Below are 14549 nucleotides of genomic sequence, written 5' to 3'. Positions count from 1 at the left end.
TGGTTTTTGTGATGATACCTGTCAAGTGGGATCTTAACAATCAACTCACCTCAGATAGGCCTCTGAACATCCATCAGATGGGTAATGACTTTTGTTTGCTATTGACCTGGGTTTTTTTCAAATTGATGACCTAACAGTGAAAGGCTATATAGCCTGTTATGAGACCTGAGCCACATGGCCTGGTATGCTAAAAAAGTGTGTGTGTTTTGGGAAGGGAGGAAGAAACTCTTTTCTTTGAGGTTTGAAGGATGAGCTTTTTCTACATAAACTTCTGCTCATTTACAGTTTATAATCAACCACAACAGCAATAAAGTCACTAAAATTGTGGGACAAACCCCAAAAATCAAGGACATTTACATTTAAAGAACAGATCTGATAAATATGCTCAGTATACTGCAGAATAATATTATAGTAATCCTTTCAATCTTCCATAAATACATATGTCTGATAGTTCCTAGGTCTACTGCCATGTATCAGGTACGGAGACCCAGATTCCTCAGGATGCTCCTTTTCAGGACTTGCTATCTGTGCACTGTGAATGAGCTGCTTGCAAAATTTTGGTCAAAATAATTAAAAATAGGCTTGCATTCCACGGAAGTAAAGAAATTTTTTTTTCATAAAAATCCTTTCTTTTAACTTTTTCTCAGTTCTAAAACCATGAGCATGGTGTTAAAAAGCAAGTTATTTAAAAATAATTCTGAAACAGTTTGTTCTAGGGCTGGGACAGCAAATGCTAAGTTTCACCCCAATTATAAATCCTTTAAAATTGGTTAAATAATTGAAAAAGAGGTTTTGTAATCGAATCACCAAAACATTTTTCAACACTGATAAATTTGCTCCTTTTGTCCCACAATCAAGAGACTTTACCATTTAAAAAAAAATCAGTTTGTATGGTTTGGATTAAATAAATCTCCAGCCAATAAGCTAAATAGATAGGATGAATTGACTTGACTTTTGGCTGAACTTTCCTTCATCCATACACACACACATCACACACTTTATCCAAACACAACTAATTAAAGAGCATTCTGCTGATCTCATTTTTTTCAAGGCAATTAGATATTTAAACAATTAAGTTTAGAGAAAGAAGTATTTAAATAATTAATACTGCAGCCACTAGTGCTGTATCACAGTTGAGAATGTTGTAAATAGAATATTTGTAGACGATGGTTGTGCACCTGATGGAAAACTTGGCCGATGATAAAAACAGATCTGAACTTAAATTGACATACCTTTTAAGAGAATGCATTATTTAAATATGTGCACTGTATTTTATCAGAGCAATTGAACGTTATCACCAGCGAATTCAGTGGCTGTTGGAGGACAGCAGAAAGGTAATGTTAACTTTTTAATATGCTTTTAAAGGGGAACCTGCATATGGTGCTAAAGGATATATTAACTGTTTAATAGTTGTCTAGAATCCCACCCGGAAAGCTTTTTTGTATTTTTCCCATATTGTGAGTAACTAGAGCACAATGGAGCAATGTTTTGTCTTCTCAATTGATAGATGTTTCATTTGAGATATGTTTTGAGCCTTTATTCAGATGGGTATTTTATAAGCAGGGATTGCGTATCGGCAGTATCCAAAAAGCTAGCACCCTTGACTGGCATGATGGGGATACTATGGAACTGAGTAATCCTTCATTTTCTCAAGTAACAAACATGTCATCTAGGGGCAGAGGGAGTATTGCCCACTCAGAACAGAAGGTAGAATTCAAAACTCATATCTCTTTCTCTTTGCTCTGCCATTGTCTCACTTTTTAAGCATTAAAAAAAATAAGTGACAATAAATATGTAATATTTTAAATGAAAATGGCAGCATAAAGAGGTACATACTGAAATTTAAAGTTAGATCAGCACAAAATATTTAAATGAACATTTTATATGTTTAGGTGTTCGGCCTTATAAAAGGGAACAAAGTTGGACTCCTGGTTGATGTATCTGATATAAGTTGTGAACCTCGACTATTTGAGTTCCAGAAAGACCTTTTGGTAAATAATTCTGAAAGAGACTCTGACTCTTAAAGTAAGTTAAATAAGATTCTCTGAGTGCAGGGAAGAAAGTAAGTGTAATAATCATTTATTTACATATTACTCTAAGTATCAACAGTTAATTTGCTGGAGATATATAGATTTACCTTAATCACTTTTAAAGTAGAAATTATTTGTTTAATATCAAGATTCAAACATTTTAAGCATCTGCCACAATAACAAAAATTGAAGACCTGACTTCAAATATTAACCAACCCCAGACAGATGTGCTTCAAAAGCATCTGCTAGAGCAGCAGTTTTTAACCAGGGGTCCGGGGGCACCTAGGGGGCCGCCAAGCAGGGTCAGTGTTAGATTTGCTGGGGCCAAGGTCAGAAAGCTGAAGCCTCGCAGTGTGGGGCTGAAGCCCAGGGCTCCCAGCCCTGCCATCTGGAGCTGAAACCGAAGCCTGAGCAACTTAGCTTTTGTAGGGACCCCTGTGACATGGGGCCCTGGGCAATTGCCCTGTTTGTTACTCCTAATGCTGGCCCTGGCTTTTATATGCAGAAAAACAGTTGTTGTGACACAGTGGGCTGTGGAGTTTTTATACATGTTGGGGGGAGGCCTCCAAAAGAAAAAGATTGAGAACCCCTGTGCTAGAGTAATGTACATAATAGAAATAAATAGTTCATAGTACGTGAGAGCCAAGTTGTACATACAGTACTATGTCTATAAAGAATAGGATGCAGTTGTGCTTATGCATTTGGATGCAGCAAAGTGTGCTTTTTGTTGGGTCAGGACCTTGCTGTCTTACAGTCTCTTCCCCAACTTCCAAAAGAAACAAAACTGTGTTTATTTTTACAAAGTGTTTCTAATGAGGATTATTAAAGGTAGACACAATAATGTCACAATAACAATTATATTTTCTGGTTTTGAAGCTTTCTCTGTACAATCTTTCTTCATATACCAGTGAAGGTTACTTAAAATTGACTGCACCTACTTCTTTGATAATTTGTGCAGCATAAGTAAAGATACTTCAAGAAAATTGTTACACTCTCTGGTTGACAAGGGCCTAGAATGCCCTACCTAAGGTATAGCCCTAGAAGTGAAAGCTACTTTTATCTGACATCCTATCATAGCTGCTTCATTCTTTTTCAGTTGCTCGTATGATCACAGCTCAATAGGTGAACATGTGCTTTCTGAATCAATATCATTTCTCTCTCATTTGCTTGTTTATTAAAGGGTGCTGATGAAATTGACACAGTATGTATTTCCCCATTTAACCAACTGAATGGGAATACTATGTCAGCATGGTGCACAAAGACTAGGTTAAGTTGCTGTCTCTCAGTGTGCCAAACTAAAACTAAATCTGTGTCACTTCAGTTCTGAGCCTAGTTCTCCTATATAGTAGTTCAGAATACTACAGTCTGAACTGACTTTAGCAAATCACAATTTTTTTTCTTGCACATAACTCCAGTAATAGCAGGGATATTAACTCACTAACATTTTTTATTAAGTGTCTAATAGATGAACAGCTGTGTTATAAGAAACAGTTATATTTCCTCTCCTTTGGTACTGAGATTTCATCTCTATGGGAGAATCCAACAAACGTCAATGTGCGCGTGTAAGTATGTTTCCTAGCTTATAACAATGGGTTTTCAAACAGGGCCGCCTTTTAATTAGGAGCAGTTTTGTGCTCATAGTGAATTGTAGCTGTAGTTTTGTGCCTTCAGTGATTTGCCAGAAAAAATACAGAAATGAATTGTGAATGCATTGCAAATGAGTCTGCTCATTCATACAGGTAAATCACACAGGAGATCTTAGCCATCAACCAGGGGGTATGTGATCTTGATGCTTAATAAAAAAGGCCATATACTAGTTAAGTGTACAATAAGTTTTTAATTTTCTGTCTTCCTAGCCTAGATGAAGCAAGACAGTGGGTGCAGGAGCTACAACCCAGTGGAGGCTGTAATTTGCTGAAAGCTTTAAAGAAGGTCCTTACAATGAGGGAACTGAATTCATTGGTTCTTATTGTAGGAAGCTGGTAGGTCCACTATCTAAACTGGCAATAAATGTTAACTTGCATAAAGAATTAAATGCTTCAGACTTATACTTTCCGCCTAGTTGTAAATTAGGCTAGATTTTTATCTTTTAAAGAGACATTATTGACATCCCCCTTTCTTCAGTTCTTTCCTCATTTACATGTGTGCTACTTTTTCTATTTTAACCCTTATTACTTGCTAATCCTCTCTGTAACAATATGAAAATAGTTTTCCCTTCCAAATTTGTCCTCTTGTTGATAAATAGAATGTCTAACACTAATATTGTGTCAATAAAAATTCATCAGCATCACTGAGGATTTCAGTGGGAATGTGAATGGCTCTGGAATTACTTCTGTAAAGTAGCATTGTGTGTTCATACTAATCTGCTGTCTGTGATCATAAGCGTTGGCGCAAAATAGAATCCATAGTGCTTTGGCCAGCAGCCAGTGTTGATCTGACACAGATTTTGGACTTAAATTCTGCAACCTGTGGTGTCCATTTTAAAGTTTGCATAATTGAAATGAATGAGTGCAAGAAAAGAATAATATATAAAGGACTCTGGTGAGTGCACAGGTAACCAATATGGACTAATTCCATTATATTTACTTATTAAATTTATTTTAAAGGTGCATTGAGGAGACCATTGGCTTTCCTAAAGTGATATTTTGGGGTAGTCTGGATCCAAATTCCATTTTAACTGAATCACCAACACAGGAGATTCAAAGAAAGGTTTGCAGATTTGGCTCAGGTCTGATTTATTACGGTTTTACAGTAGTCCCAAAACAGCAGAGAAGGGGTTAAGGAGAACTTGTGGGCCCAGTTAGCCCCACCCTGCTATGCCTGCGGTCAGTGCCAAACCTGGAGGTGAGTTAAAAGGAGGGAGCCTGGCTCACTTCAGGCCTGATTGGCCAGGAAGGAAGATGGAGCTCTTTGCCTGAAGGGAGCTTTGCCTGCACAGTTGCATATAGTGGAGCCTACTAGTCGGAGCAGCTGCTGGGAGGGAGAAGTTAGACTCTAGGGAGCAAACCACACACAGTAAGAGACTGTTGGGCAACCAGTCCCAAAGGAAAGGGTCTGGACACCCCATGGGAAGAATGGTGGATGGCCCAATGTTGAGTTGGATTTGCTTTTTGTTTAAGAACATTTTGGAGCTAAACCTCTCCAACCCCCCCCCCCCCCCCCCAGAAGGGGATAGGACTGAACGGACAATTAGCCAATGGGCCAAAGCCTGCCTGAGTGGGGTGCCTGGAAGTTCCAGCAAGGATTAGCACTGTTGGGTGCTTCCCCAACCACACCAGTACACAAAACTAGAGTTATGGTTGCACCCTAATTTTCTGTTTTACAGGGTGTGCATCTCAGTGTCTCACCATTTTTTAAACTCTTTTTTTCTAAACATGCCATGAAGAATTTGAACCAACATTCAGACACTAATTCATATGTGTGTGGAATGATGATGATTTTTAGGAAATTTGAGGAAAGAGAAGCCTGATTCCTTTGCCCCCCCCACCCCCGCCCCAACACACACAGAGTACACCTAAGTTTCTCCCTGCTGGTGCTTGAACAGGAACATTATGACATCACCCATGCATCACTCTCACTCCAGTTTATTTGAGTTGTCATGACAATGGATGCCTTGGCTAGCTGGTTTACCTCACACTCCCATAATATTCTTACAAAGAAGAGTCCCAGGAGGAGTTGTAAGGAAAGCAGACTGAGTTTGGATAAGTTTCTGGTGTTCCCCTTTGGGTGCGTACTGGGGAAAGTTGCACTGTTTCTTCTCTTATTGCTTGTTCCTTTCCTCAGAAAGGGTTATATGAAAATAAGATGCAAAATTCCAGCTCCTTTTCATGTAGATTGTTTATCTGCTTTCTTATAAATTGGGGGGTATGGCTTTCTGAATGTTTACCTTAAAGTGAGAAATTATAGCTGAGAGTCCCTAATCAGTTTTCTTGTACAATTTGGAAGTTTTAGTAAAATTGAAGTTGCATTTTAAAAAGTTATGTTTGAATACAGTTTAATTAAACTACTTTCAATGTCAACATGGTATTGAGTGGTGAAATGGCCATAAAAATGGTAGTCTGAGGTAAATTCACTGAAGGCAACCTATGTGTAAGTGCTTTATTAATTAAATAGCACAGGTATAAAAGATTTTATTTCTATTAAAGAATTAAGGAAATTCAAAGACAAAAAAAATCATTTAAAGTTGCTCTAATAAATAAACTAAACTACAAAAAATTAGGAAATACAAAATTAAGGTTTAAGAAGATTAAAAATTTTCAAAGTCAAGCACTCTCAAATTAGGAAATGCCAGAGTGAATGTTGCCCAGGCAGACCCAATTTGGCCCCTTGTATATATGCATTATGATACAGCCTTTAATTACATGCAGAAGTGAATACCCATGGAAAGTTTGTTGTATGTGGCTTGCCCAGCATCACACAGGAACTTGTAAACCAAGCAAATTTGATCCAGAAGTCATTACAGACAAATATGGAATCCTATGAAACTATTTTAGAACTTGCTTTTCAGAGTAGAGGGAGGAGCTGTTGAAAAGGGAGCAGATACACAAATGTATAAAAAGTTACAAAATGGCAGGTACCCCTTTTTGCCTAATGCTTAAATTATGTTCCTGTGATTTGATATTTCTTCTCCACCCCTGCCACAAGCACGTCAGTTTGACCAGCATGACCTTTTCTACTCTTTGGTTGATGGAATTGTGGATGTTATTTTTCATCAGCCCCGATCAGTCTTCGGAAATATTGTCTGACTATATTCAGCAATGTACCTTGGGGAGAAAGCTGCTGATACACACCATTACGTATGAATGTAGCAATCATGTTCCTCCTGTAAGTAATCATTCTTTGTATCTGTCTTAAAAACGACCTGTCATTTGTTTCCTTTTGAGCTGTAGTTAAGATATTTTGTACATTCATAGATTTACAGAAGTGTTAAATTATGTTTTCAAATATTTATTGTGGGATCTCAATCTCAAGTAGTGAGTGCTGTGAAATATTTCCCCTTTAGAAGGAAGAGGTTTAACTATGGCATTTTAATCCAGAGGTGAAGCTTATCTGTGACCAATCTTGTAACCTGTTATCAGTCTCTTCAGGCTATCTTAGTTGTTTTCCTATTCCTAAGTATAACAGCCTAGAAAAGATTACAGCATCTTAAAATTGTTTGCAGCCCTTGCTACACACAGCTAAGGGTGCTACTCTGTTTGTTTTAGAGAGCTGACTAGTAACAAGAAATCCTATAAATTGGGATGCCCAAATCTTAAGTAACTTTTCTTCTCTTCATATATGTAGGCTGTTCTAAAGAACCTTGCAGAAGTTGTTGGAGGCCGTTATCACTGCTATTCTTCAAAGAGTGAGGTAGGTTTAGGCTAGAAGTACACAGAACAACTTTTTCGTTTGTTTGTTTATTTATTTTCATGCTGTCACTCTTGGTGAAATAGGTTCTCGTCTTTGTAGCAATTTATAGTAAAAAGAATTGGTAAGTACAGTCTTTATTCAGGAAAGCACTTAAGAGCTTGCTTAAAATTAAATATATGCTTAAATGTTTTCAAGAATCAGGAATGCTCTCCTAAGGGTGCAGGAGACTTCTTCAGATATTCTGCAGATATAGTGGGACCAGGAACAGGGCCGTGGCTGTAGGGGGGACGACACAGACTGGGTAAGGGGGCCAAGGCTGGGCCTGCAGCTGGGGGTGGGTCTGGGGCCGGAGCTGGGAGTGGGTCCCGGCCGGACCGCAATGGGAGCTGGCAGTGGGGTCTGAGGCTGGGGACAGGGCCAGAGCAGAGCTAGGGGCAGAGTGGGGCTGGGTGGCACTCCCTTCCTGCCCCGTGGGGACTGTTCTGGCCCTGATGTGCCCCATGAACGTTCTTCTATGCCACCCAGGAGGGCACGCTCCACTGATTGGGGACCACTGGTCTAATTTCTAAGTAGCATGAAAGCTATGGGCTTTATCATTGAAGACTAATTCAAATATTTCATGTTCACTAAATAATGGGAGACATTTCTGTACACAATCTTAATGGCTACAACTACATTTACTCTGTTCTGTGAGGCAGCATCATTGGTAGTGCCCATAAAATAACTGGTGTCAGTGTCAGATGAGCTGGCATTTTGCTTGATGTTTTACTATGAAGCATAGAGAGACAAGGTGGATGAGGTAATATCTTTTATTGGACTAACTTCTGTTGGTGAGAGAGACAAGCTTTCAAGCCACACAGAGCTGAAGAAGAGCTCTGTGCATCTCCAAAGCTTGTCTCTCTCACCAACAAAAGTTGGTCCAATAAAAGATATTACCTCACCCATATTGTCTCTCTAAAAACCTGGGACCAACACAGCTACAACTACACTGAATACAACATAGGAATTGTATAATCCTTTCAACCTTTTTTCCTCTTCTTGTTGCATAACAGAATTACGATAGTAGCGATGTTTATCTACTGCTTTGTGAATCCCAAAAAGCTAAGAACATTCTCAGCAGCATCAAAGAAACTTTCCAGGGAAGGATTGGTGATTCAGTTATTGGTAGAGTACAAGATGTAAGTACGGTATTTGTTTTGTTTTCAGATAATCTGTGTATAGCACAGACATGCAGATCTCTGTATTAATGATCAGAATAGGGAAAACATACTATACTAACAGATCACAATGATAAATTTAAATGCTATTTACTGGCTGTACTTTGTAAGATCAGATAAATACTAACAAATGGTAAGGGAAAGCTTTGAATGGATCCTGAATGGAGTCATTCTAGGTACAATTATTTTGGTAAACTGAAATACTTACCAAAAAAGAGAGCAGCTGGGAAAATATTTTTAAAACATAGGATGTGGCCATAATGGACACCAAAACAAATGCTGGCCTACCTAAAAGCTAGCCTCATTCATTAACATTTATTTCCATTTCCAACCTCCCTATGCCCTTGGTGAGGTTGGGAAAAAGAAAAAGGATATTTTCCTGTGCCTGTCTCTCCTTCTGTAAAGCACCTGAAGAATTTGCTGCACTGCTTTATTGAGACGGAAATGCTTCTTGATCACATCTTTCTGTTGGCTTTGACTTGCGTAGAAGGAGCTATGTTGTCTTGTATGCCACATCTTTTTCTTTGCCACATACACGAGCCATCATGTACTTGCTGGGGGCCTGACAACCTAGAAACAGCTTAATAACTCATCTGTGCTTACCACCCTTAATGTAAATGAGCTTAACAGCTCTATTTTTTAAAATTTAGATGCATATAAGATTTTTTTTAAAAACAAAGTAAGCTTTTCTGTCTCGTAGGTAAAAGGGGCAATGCTGTGCAGGTGAATGGGCCCTCTCCTCCAGGGGATTTGGAGGCAGTTAAAGAGGACTTCCATCAGGTGTCACTAGGACTTTCTCATGGACTCTAGAAATGCCTGTCTCTAAGGCAAGGGAAAACACCAGCTGATAGGAGCTTCTGCTTGTGTTTCTTTCTCTGGATATGTTTCACATCTCCCAGAATAGGATTTTTGACTAAATTTAACTCCATTCTTTTTAAGGAGATAACTCTTGAGCAGTTTATAGACATAATAAATGCTATGACAGCACTAGGGCACAGCAACTCCGGTATGTATTTCTGCCAGCTCTGTAATTACCAAATGGAATCAAACCCACACTATAGTGTCTTTGAAGGCCATGCTTCTCCAAAGTAATTCCAGTGTCAGTCCAGAAACTTGTTGGCCACACAAGCTACAACAGTGAACCATCTGCATGATCTGTTCTCCATAAGCTCTAGTGTGCTCTGTAAAATTAGGATATATCCCTTTTTGAAAATTTATTTATATGTAACCCTTCTGCCAGGCGAAGCCATCAGCAACCAGGGCCAGGTTCAATATCTAGGGGTTCCTTTCCATCAATACAACACAGAACCAGCTCGAGCCCCCACCCAGTAACCTGGGAAAATTACACACCACCCCTGGGCGCCTCTGAGAGGCAATACTTCCCCACTTGCAAGCACAGAGTCTGAGTGTAGAAAAGAAACTTTTAATAAAAGGAGGGAAGTAACTTGGCGTTAATTTGGGAAAACACTGCAAACAGGGTTCATAAACATGTGCAAAAGTCCCTTTAATGTGCCTGTTCCTTCTCTGCACCCCTCTCACAGTTGCTGTGCTTGGTAAGTGCAGACCCAGAGTTCAGAGGTGCACCTGCACAGTTCACTTCCCACCCCGGGTAAAGGTAAGGAGGCACCTTACTTGCTCCACTCACCCGCTTTCCCCTCCGTCAGCCACCCTGCTAGCCACTTGCTCTGCTCACCGCCTCACCAACCACTTGTTCGCCAGCTGACTGTCAGTCACCTTCTGCTATCACCTGCCTCTCTGCTGTGACCTCTGCAAATCAGTTTCTTAGTGATTTTCAGCTCTTAGCAGTCTGGATAGAAACACAGTCACACCACAACTGATTTCAGCTCTGATTGAGCATTTAAAATAACAAAAGAGGCTCCTAATGAAGCCTATTTAGCTCTTTCTTTGAACTGTGGGGAGGAACAAGTCAAAACATTCTGGGGACTCCTAGGGAGAGTCTACACACCACCTAGCTGGGACACCTGTCCCCACCCCTCTTACTTTCACAGGGCTCTGGCATTCGAGCCCCTGGCTTAATGTGGTCCTTTCAGCTGAGGGTGACCCCCTTCATTTGCGACTGGTTAAGCACAGTCCTGCTTCCCGGTATTCCTACAATAATTACAACATTGGTAACAGCATTTCATTACCCCTTCATTCAGTCCTAAAGTGATTTGTAACCCACATCAGCCAAAGTTGATTCCTTTGAGCAAAACACCACTCTATTTGCTGGATATCTCAGCAGAGCAGGAGCAAACTGTATTTACATAAACACACACAAAGTCTCTCCCCCTCCCAGCTAGCTGTCAGGGAAGCATTCATTCAGACCCTACTTTACATCTAGCTATCTCTATCTGTTTTGCAAATATAACACCTAGGAGCCCCTGTCCTGGATCAGGGCCCCATTGAAGCTGTTGAGCTTAAACTGACAGCTAAATATCCACAAGGAGATGTTAGAAAGACAGGCTGAGATTTTAATTTGGATAGAAGGAGACAGTAGAAAGGTAGATCTGTGTGTGGTCAGCATTGAGATGATAGTTGCAGAGGTGTTTTATTAATGTGATTACCCAGAGATAAATTGGAGAGGGAGATGAGAAAGGGGACCAAGGGCGGAGCCCTTTAGGACCCCAGAGAAATTTGGAGGGGAAGGATGAGGAGGATTCTCCAGATGAGACACTGAAAAAGCAATTAGAGAGGTAGGAGGAGAACCAGGAGAGGATGGAGTTAAAAAAGCTGAAGGAGGATAAAACTTCAAGAGAAAAAGGCATGGGTTGAAGGCAGCTGACAGGTTGAGGAGGATGAGTATGAAGTATTGGTCCTGAGCTTTGGCCCAGAAGAGGTCACTAGAGACTTTGATGAGAGACTGATCAGAGGAGTGCAAGGGGCAGCAGCCAGACTAGAGAGGGTCCAGGATGGAGTTAGAGGAGAGGAATTCTAGAAAGAAGTTGTAGACAATGCATTCAGTGAGCTTAGAAATGGAAAAGAGAAGGAGGGCTAGTTGGAGCAGCAAGTGGGGTCAAGGGAGATTGATGAGAGAAAATACATATTTCTGATGCAAAGGGAATAAACTTAACCTAAATTAAACCTAAGCCTACTTCTTTTCTGTAGTGTAAATAAATGCATGGAGACTCTTTAAGTGAAATGATGTACTTTGTTTGCAAGAAAGTATTAGCTGGGTGTGTTTTTTAACCACAACCATTTCTGTTTGACCAAAGAGTGTCAGATGTAGCAGTAGTGGAAACACATCTCAACGTAGTTGAGAGGAAACCCCTGTTCGGCAGCCAGAGGAGAAAATAATGTTGAGAAATTTAACTGTAATTTTGTTTCAATTTTTATAGAACAGTAAGATTTTAATAAGCATACTGGGGCAAAACTCTGCCCCATGGAGAACAAATCCAAATGGCTCCCTATTGTTGTAGAATTGGCCAGCAGGCACACTGGTCCTTGGACTGACATCTGAACTATTTTGAAGAAGCATGACTTTCTACACTACTGCACAGTGAGAGGCACCACTTCTGCTCCTTTTATATATTCTGTACAGCCCTTGATAGTTATGGAGTTGCTAAGAACATATATAACAGTTTTTGAGCCCTAGTGCTGCAGTAATAATATGCAATCCCATTGAAATCCACAGGTTTGCAGTGTGCCTAACACAGTGTATGCAGTGGAATGCTATACTCCAAAAGCTATTTTAAAAGGGATCATTGGAAATGTTATCTATGTTCAAAATATTTTTACAGCATTCTGCCAGTTTTTAGCTGTGCTACTAACTGGTACCTCAGATTTTAGCATATGTAAAACTGCTGTGGGAAAATAATCTTGATACATTGGAGAATTGGTCTCAGATCAACAAGATTAAATTCAATAAAGACAAGTGCTACATTTAGGAAGGAAAAGTTGATACACAACTACAAACTGGGGAAAAACTGGCTTGGCAGTAGTATTGCTGAAAAGGATCTGGGGATTATAGTGGATCACAAATTGAACATGAGCCATCAATGTGATACAGTTGTGAAAAAGGCTATTATAATTTTGGAGTCTATTAACAGGAGCACTATATGTAAGACACAAGAGGTAAATGCACCACTTGTACTCCGCACTGGTGAGGCCTTAGCTGGAGTATTGTGTCCAGTTTTGGGCACCACACTTTAAGAAGGATGTGGACAAATTGAAGAGAGTCCAGAGAAGGGCAACAAAATTAATAAAAGGTTTAGAAAACCTTACCTATGAGGAAGGGTTTAAAAAACTGGGCATATGTTAAGTCTCGAGGAAAGAAGACTAAAAAGACCTGAGAAGTCTTAAAGAGGACAGTGATCAATTGTTCTTCATGTCCACTGGAAACAGGACAAGAAGTAGTTAGTTTAAACTGCAGCAAGGGAGATTTAGGTTAGATATTGGGGAAAAAATTGCTTATTATAAGCATATTTAAGTACTGGAACTGGTTACCAACAGAGGTTATAGAATCTCGATCACTGGAGGTTTTTAAGAAAAGGTTGGACAAACATCTGTCAGGGACGGTTTAAGTATACTTGGTCCTGCCTCAGTGCAGGGGACTGGACAAGATGACCTCGCAAGGTCCCTTTCACCCCTACATTTGTATGCTTCTATGTTTTAAAATTGAGAAAACAATTATTGATATTTACATAAAGCATTTTTAAAATCTGTCTAGATTTCCACAGAATTTACCAAGTTGACACCTGCTAGTTTCCTACCCAAGCCTCCGAAGCATGAAGGACCTCTTGTTATACAAATGCCAAGCTTCCTGGCCAAAACCTCAGCAGGCTGGTTAAAGACAAATGGATTGAAAGGTATTGCATATAAAAGAGCTTAATGTGATATGAAGCATGGATTACAAAATAAGTGTATATTTCATTTAGCATTTTCCTTGTTTGTTATAGCCAAGAAATTAAGCCTTTATCAAGTTTTGGCTCCTAACGCTTTTTCATCTGTGGAAGAATTTGTGCCTATTCTTCAGAAAACAGTGTCATCAACTCTGCATGAGGTAAATATTTGGGACCTGTTCCTCCTCATATTCCCGTATCTGTTACACAAGATTGTGATGACTAATTTTAATGTATGTTCACTTTCACAAAGCTGCAGCTCTTTCCTCTCAAGAACCCACTTTATTAACCAAGTGCTCTTTGCTTTTTTAGATGTCCTTAGGTAAAACCATTGACATGCCAAAGTCAGCCTGATGTCTGAGCTATGTTTGTAATTCTTCAAGGAAATATTTAAAATGTTTCTACAGTATTGCTGTGCCAATGCACCAAACTGTTTCTCGGGCAATTTAGATAAGTAACCACAGAAAATGGATTAAAATGTTCAAAGCAGCACAGATGAGTTAGCCAGATATTATTCACCCATGTGTGGTAATTTTCCAAACCTCGGGCATTGCATTGTGAGATGAGTTAAGCCAGCTGGCTGAACTAGTGCAATTGCAAGGTTTGCAGCTTCCAATGCAGAGTAGAGTAAATAATTATAGACTGCACTGGTTCACCTGGATCTGAGCCAAAGACATCATCCAGGGTGTTGTAAATGACACTTTTTTATAGCCTGTTTCAGAGTAGCAGCCGTGTTAGTCTGTATCCGCAAAAAGAACAGGAGTACTTGTGGCACCTTAGAGACTAACAAATTTATTAGAGTATAAGCTTTCATGGGCTACAGCCCACTTCATCGGATGCATAGAATGGAACATATTGTAAGACAGACAGACACACACACACACACGTTGGAAGTTACCACACAAACTGTGAAAGGCTCATTGGTTAAGATTAGCTATTATCAGCAGGAGAAAAAAAACTTTTGTAGTGATAATCAAGATGGCCCATTTAGACAGTTGACAAGAAGGTGTGAGGATACTTAACTTAAGGAAATAGATTCAATATGGGTAATGACCCAGCCAGTCCCTATTCAAACCCAAGTTAATGGTATCTAGTTTGCATATTAATTCAAGCTT

General features: G+C 39.6%; 1 protein-coding gene and 1 long non-coding RNA gene across 4 annotated transcripts in view; one reads left to right on the top strand and one right to left on the bottom strand.

Moving 5' to 3' along the window:
• VWA3A (von Willebrand factor A domain containing 3A) overlaps nt 1-14549 on the top strand; it is a 75185-nt gene that overhangs the window by 5276 nt on the left and 55360 nt on the right. For all 3 annotated transcript variants that reach the window (XM_043523674.1, XM_037911388.2, XM_043523675.1), the window contains exons 6-14: nt 1280-1334; nt 1893-1991; nt 3486-3592; nt 3887-4012; nt 6746-6854; nt 7314-7379; nt 8432-8557; nt 13263-13401; nt 13492-13595. In XM_043523674.1, coding sequence (XP_043379609.1) covers nt 1280-1334; nt 1893-1991; nt 3486-3592; nt 3887-4012; nt 6746-6854; nt 7314-7379; nt 8432-8557; nt 13263-13401; nt 13492-13595 — 931 coding nt within the window. The remainder of the gene's footprint in view (nt 1-1279; nt 1335-1892; nt 1992-3485; nt 3593-3886; nt 4013-6745; nt 6855-7313; nt 7380-8431; nt 8558-13262; nt 13402-13491; nt 13596-14549) is intronic.
• LOC122461934 lies at nt 976-14480 on the bottom strand. Its single transcript, XR_006284201.1, has 3 exons — nt 14303-14480; nt 9740-9742; nt 976-996 (listed from the first exon to the last, which is right to left on the bottom strand). It is a non-coding gene; the product is annotated as an uncharacterized LOC122461934 (long non-coding RNA).

This window comes from Chelonia mydas, chromosome 10 (assembly GCF_015237465.2).
Source record: "Chelonia mydas isolate rCheMyd1 chromosome 10, rCheMyd1.pri.v2, whole genome shotgun sequence".
Lineage (NCBI taxonomy): Eukaryota > Metazoa > Chordata > Testudines > Cheloniidae > Chelonia > Chelonia mydas.
This window is presented reverse-complemented; position numbering and strand designations above follow the sequence as displayed.